Source organism: Nicotiana attenuata, unplaced genomic scaffold (assembly GCF_001879085.1).
Source record: "Nicotiana attenuata strain UT unplaced genomic scaffold, NIATTr2, whole genome shotgun sequence".
NCBI lineage: Eukaryota > Viridiplantae > Streptophyta > Magnoliopsida > Solanales > Solanaceae > Nicotiana > Nicotiana attenuata.
Window position 1 is genome coordinate 57,066 of NW_017674425.1, and position 5,859 is coordinate 62,924.

At 37.1% G+C, this 5,859-nt stretch overlaps 1 protein-coding gene across 1 annotated transcript; it reads right to left on the minus strand.

Annotated features, from left to right (window-relative positions):
• Positions 1 to 393: 393 nt before the first annotated feature.
• LOC109218653 (protein DETOXIFICATION 48-like) lies at positions 394 to 2,978 on the minus strand. Its single transcript, XM_019383024.1, has 2 exons — positions 1,992 to 2,978; positions 394 to 1,900 (listed from the first exon to the last, which is right to left on the minus strand). Exons 1-2 carry the CDS (start codon positions 2,100 to 2,102, stop codon positions 506 to 508), a joined length of 1,506 nt encoding a protein of 501 aa, XP_019238569.1. The 5' UTR covers positions 2,103 to 2,978; the 3' UTR covers positions 394 to 505.
• Between the last annotated feature and the right edge of the window lie 2,881 nt (positions 2,979 to 5,859).

Sequence of the window (5,859 nt, forward strand, 5' to 3'; positions counted from 1 at the left end):
TTCTAGATAATAAGTAACACGTCAGTTCTTTCTTCGTTTATACTATTAGCCACCCGATTTCCAAGTTATTCCCTTAAATTTAAAATTAAACCCAAAAGGAAAAAGGTGCGGTGGGTGTGGAAAATTCAAGAAAAATCACCCCTCCCCCCTTTTTTCTTCTTTTATGGGTATTATTTTTTTCATTATCCTCACTCCTCAGTAATGTTAAAGAACGAACTCATTACGTTGATGATCAAACTCTTAATTATGACCATGATGGTTAAGTTCCAAAGGAATTCATGAGCAACATATACCTCCCACCTTAATTATTTATATTAACTATAAATAGGAAAAGAGGATCTTTTCGTTCTCTTCCGAATAACACATGACTACAAAAACCGAAAGCAAGTAAAATAAAACAAAGAAACAAAAAAAGGTCAATAAATAGAAAAAAAGGAAGATACATACCCCTGTCTATTCTTAAAATTATCAGTATACAAGGAAAAGGGATAAATAAAGTTACTTTCTAGCATACCGTTTTTATTGATATAGTTTTATCCTCAGTTTTATCCTCCTCATCCATACCAATCAAATCTCTGGCTCTCTCAGCTTGCATCAACCAATCCGTTCTACTCAATATAAAAATCATGAGAAATGCACAAACAGCTTGAGCAGCCAGCAAGCCCATGCACAGGCCCAACAAGCCCATTTTCATGACAAAGCCCAATACAATCGCCAGAGGCAACCCAACCCCATAGAAAGAGCCCAAGTTTATATGAACAGCCAGAGCTGGCCTTGCACTGCCCCTCAAAGCACCACAGCCGGTGGTCTGTGGGCAGTTGCCCAATTCACACAACCCCACCACCGGCATTGCCGCCGCCGTCAGCGACAAAATAGCTTCATCGTCCGTAAAAGCCTTGCCCCAAGCATTTCTTAATGTTGACATAAATAGCATTGCTATGAAGCTACTAAATATGGCACATAAAACTGCTACATGACATGAAGTCTTTGCTTTATTAGGTCGATTGGCTCCTAACTCATTCCCTACCCTTGTAGAAACAGCTAAACTCAAAGCCGAGGGAAATATATAAGCAAGTGAAGTTGCCTGCAAGAGAATTCCCATAGTGGACACAGCTTCAGCAGCATTAAAAAGCACCCCTGATAATAATATCATCAATTCATACCACCACCACTCTAAGCATAAAGAAATGCAACTTGGGATTGCAAGACTCAAAATTGGCCTCCACCCATCTAAGCATTCCGCGGACCAACCTTGCCAAGATTTTCTATGAACACCAGAAAGACTAACATAAAGAAAAAGGACGATAAGTAGATTGAAATCAGCTATGGCTACAGCCATAGCAACGCCTTTAATGCCAAGGCCAAGGTGATAGATGAGGAAATAGTTGATAGGCACATGCAGGGCAAGGGAAAAAGCAGCACTCAACGTAAGAGGGAAAGTAACATTTTGAGTTCGCAAATAGATTTTGAGAGGATTGATAAGGGACTGAAAGAAAAGATCAGGGAGACAGAATGATAGATAAGTAGAAGCAATGGATGAAATGGTTGGATCTTGGCCACACAAAAGAAGTAAAGGTTCGATCTTTAGCCACAAGAGAGATATGGGGATGGATGAAAATAACAGAATCAAGATTGTACGTTGGAGAGCTTGACCCATAAGAGGCCATTGCTTAGCACCACAAGCTTGAGAAGATATGGCTTCCATACCCATAGCAAGACCAGAAAGAACAGAGTAGCCTGTGATATTGGCTATGCCAATAGACAAAGACCCGCCAGCAAGTGCTTCTTTACCTAATCTACCCATGAACAGCATTGATATCATTGATTTTCCATATATTAGCAATCCAGCAGCGATGATGGGTAAGGCTATGGAATACAGCAGTTTGATCTCCTCCACAACCTAGAATCAGATATTTCTATGTCAACATTTCAATGGCCATCTAGATTTCTAAACATTCTTTTTAAAAAGAAAACGGATTTAACAAGCAAACCTCTGAAATGGTTGGTCGATGCTTCTGTTCTTGTTCATCACCTGCATGAGTTGCTTTCAATCTCGGAATACTCGGATCCATCAGCAGAGGCGTTGAAGTTGCTAGAGCCATCAGGGTTAGAATCGGAGCGATGATTGGTGAAAAAGGGTGTGACAGAATTGGCGACTCCACTAGTAAAGTTCTCCTACGAGTTTATAAATGCAGATATTGTATCTTCTTGCTTTATGAATTACGCCGCCTACTTGCTTTTTCGTATTAATTGCTTTGTGACTCAAAGAGACGGAAAGAAATAGTAACTACAGAGGACACATTGAATGTACAAGCGGAACAGAGCAAATGGAAGTTGTCATGTGTGAATTGTGATAGAAATATAGAGTATACAGAAGAGATCCAAGTTCATCCGACTTTGCAATGAACACTCCTTTCACCTTCTATTTAACGAGCAAATGTACGCATAGCGTTGATATGTACCAGTGGGTGAGTGGTGAGTTCGGTGGTTTAAAATGGAGTGAGTGAGACACAGGAAAGATAAGGTGGAAGGTGTACATGGGGAAGACCTTTGTCATTTCTGGACTTGAAGCCAAATCTTTTGTTGGATTCCATGCAAATGCCAAATTTCAGTAAGCTGTCATCACATCTCTTCGTCATTTAGATTCTCTGCCTTCTGTTGCTTCACATTTTTACTTTTCAGTTTAATTTTTTTTTTTAAAAAATATCACAATATCATTTGCTTAAATATCGGTAGGTTGATAGAATAGTCAAGATATGCAACTAGAACACCATCTTTACCAACAAAAAACAAATTATTTTAAAAGTTAACACTTTCAGATTATTTATTTCAAAGTCAACTGCTATATATGGCAACAGTGAATTAGCAACTTAGAAAGAAAAAAAAGATAAAGTAACAATGCCACATGCAACAACTAGTTAGAATACATCATTTACCAAAGTAAACTAAAAGAAGAATAACTACCGCTTACAAGCGATAACTTGTATACACTAAAGTGTGTATAAGTTAAGTTGTTTTCTTTCTCTTTCTCTTCGAAAATAAAAGTGAAAAGGTAAGTTATAACACTTACTAAATAAATGTGAATAGAATAGAAATAAATGTCATTCTAGCGTTACCATAAAACTCGAATCCAAATCCAATTATTAGGCCCTGCCATTTAACTCCAGAGAATCTGGGGTTTTTGCATCGTCTGTGGGTGAGGATTGAAGGAGAAAGTGTCATCGACGTAGCATGGTAAACACCACGTATATGAAAACTCTCACAAAGCATTGCACGTGTAAGCACACATCACTTCTCCTTTGTCTAGGAGTTGATAAGTAAAGCCATGGAAGATGAAGATCCAAAAGGCAAAAGGAGGTCAAAATATATGTTCCACGTGCAATTTTGGACTGGAGTTTAACACGTGCAATTTTGGACTGGAGTTTAACAGATTTTCGTACAAATGTAAATTTTAGTTAATGAAATTTTTACCAGTAAGAACAATAAGAACTAGAGGCAACATGATCAGCTAGCTTTTAAGTATTGGCGAATGACCATTTTGTTTCAAAAACAAATACTGAAATATGCTTTAACTTGACTACTTCGATTAACCCTTTCTGTGTTCCCCGCAGAAACTTGACTAGACTTATCTGGTTCTAGTACCATAAGTCCACACTTGTAGGGTGGCAAACGAGCGGGTCGGGTCGGGTATGGGTGGGCCAAAACGGGTAAGACAAAAACGGATAAATTATTCGATTCGATCCATATTTAATACGGATAGAAAACCGGTAAACCGGCGGATAATATGGGTATGAGAACCATATTATCCATGGCTTTTTGAATATGATCATTTTTTGAAGAATTCCTAGTTTCCAAAGCTTGAGGAACCCCCAATTTGAGTATTTATAAATGTAAAAATTAAACTCATTAGTTATCCATTTCTAAGTGTATCATATGGTTCTTATCCATATTTGACCCGTTTTTAGTGGATAATATGAGTGAATAACTGTTTCGTTTTGTCCGTTTTACCACCACTAGTCCATAGCATCAAATTAACATGGCATTCTCCTATTACCAAGTGTAATCAATCTATCTAACTTGCAGCATCTGCTGCTCATGAATCTAAATTGCAAACATGGATTAAGTAGGATTCTAGGGGACTTGTACCAGTCATAAAGTAGATATATATATTTCTCGTGTTTTTATTTTAAAATAACCCATTATTGACGGAAGCCAAGATGATGAGAATACTCTCTAAGTCATCAGCAGTATACATAGGTAGGCTACCTTAGTCCAGTAAAATTGCTGTATGAAGAGCAGACATGCATGGCAAAGGTGCCGATGATATTTCCCCTTTTTCTCATAAAATTTAGGGACCATATGGTTATACATCCTCATTGTGTTCCCTTTCTTCCCTTCCATAAGACAGGATCTATCTCTATCAATATCTTCCACAGTTGATCAAGAAAGAGACAGACAACAAACACTCAAGACTAATTGCCCCGAACAAGTCATGCACTGGCAATAAGATTTCACGTGACCCTTCTGTTTCCATGGAAAATTTCAACCAACTGCTCCATTTCATTGCTTTGCATGTCCCCTTCAAATGTGGGGACCTAACACTCCTGATTATTGCATGAAACTGAAGATTCTTATCTTACTTTTAAGTTTGTGCTAAGAAAAGAAAGGTTATAAGTGATGGACCAACTGCATGGATTTGCCGAATCAACTCCCCATCTTCGTCATTGATTCACAATATACTATAGACACAACTATTAAGACATGCTGGAGGTACAGACCAAACACTTACTTGCAAACCCTCATTATGTGATAATATATACTGAAGTCTGAACCATAGGATATAAGTTACCCGTAAATCTAAAACTCCTCGGGTCAGAGAGAGGAGGTTGACAAGTTCGTAATGTACCTTCTTTTCTCTCTCTAAAAGGATGGTCACGATAAATTATATATTCCCTAGAGTATTTTGCACAAGGCATTCACAATGGAATTTTACGGAAGACTTGTATATTGAGCGTCAATGGAAGTAATAAGCAAATGTATCAGTTCGTGCACCTCGTAACAAATGCTACAATGGAAATTCCCAAGGCCAAGAATATCATTCAACCTTGCCTACCTATCACGTAAAATCATTAGGAGAAATAACAACAGATATTTCTACGATACTTGGGCAAAACTGAGAGATTTTTTATTACAAACAATTATTAAGTGACTTTAATAATAATTAGGTAAGCTAAATGACTTTTTCTTTATAAGAAAATTTTAGTGACTTGGTACAATAAAGTAAAAGTTAATAATCATCTACGAAATTAACCCTTGAAATAGATTTTTTTTTTACAATAAAAAAAAAATATTGGCTATACAAGTTACTTTTTGGAAGGATGGTAATGGGACACTGTGAAGTACTGGGATTGGAGGGAAATGATTCTAACTCTTTTAGACCACTGATTAACGAATGGACCTTTCCTTCTTTCTTATAAATAGTAAATAGAGTAAATTGTAGAGTAAAAGCACAACCGGAACTCATCATTGGGAAGAAGACTACATAGTTAGACAAGATCCAAATTCCTTCAGTGAAAGCCTAGGGTATTATTAGTTTTCCCTCAAGACTAACCAAGGTATAATTCTTGGAACAATCAAATGAAGACACCTTGCAAGCTTTCGTTTTTCTCTATCCCATATTTGGTTTAGGGGATCAAGATCGAATTAAGGATTGAAAGTTCAACTGTTTTCCAAAAACAGCAAGAATGTAGCAATCACTTATTTTGCAATTTTTATCAAGAATATCATAGCTAATTGGGCATAAAACTTTACTCAAGTACAATTGAGGGGATCTAACTGTATGTGAAATTAGACATAGAC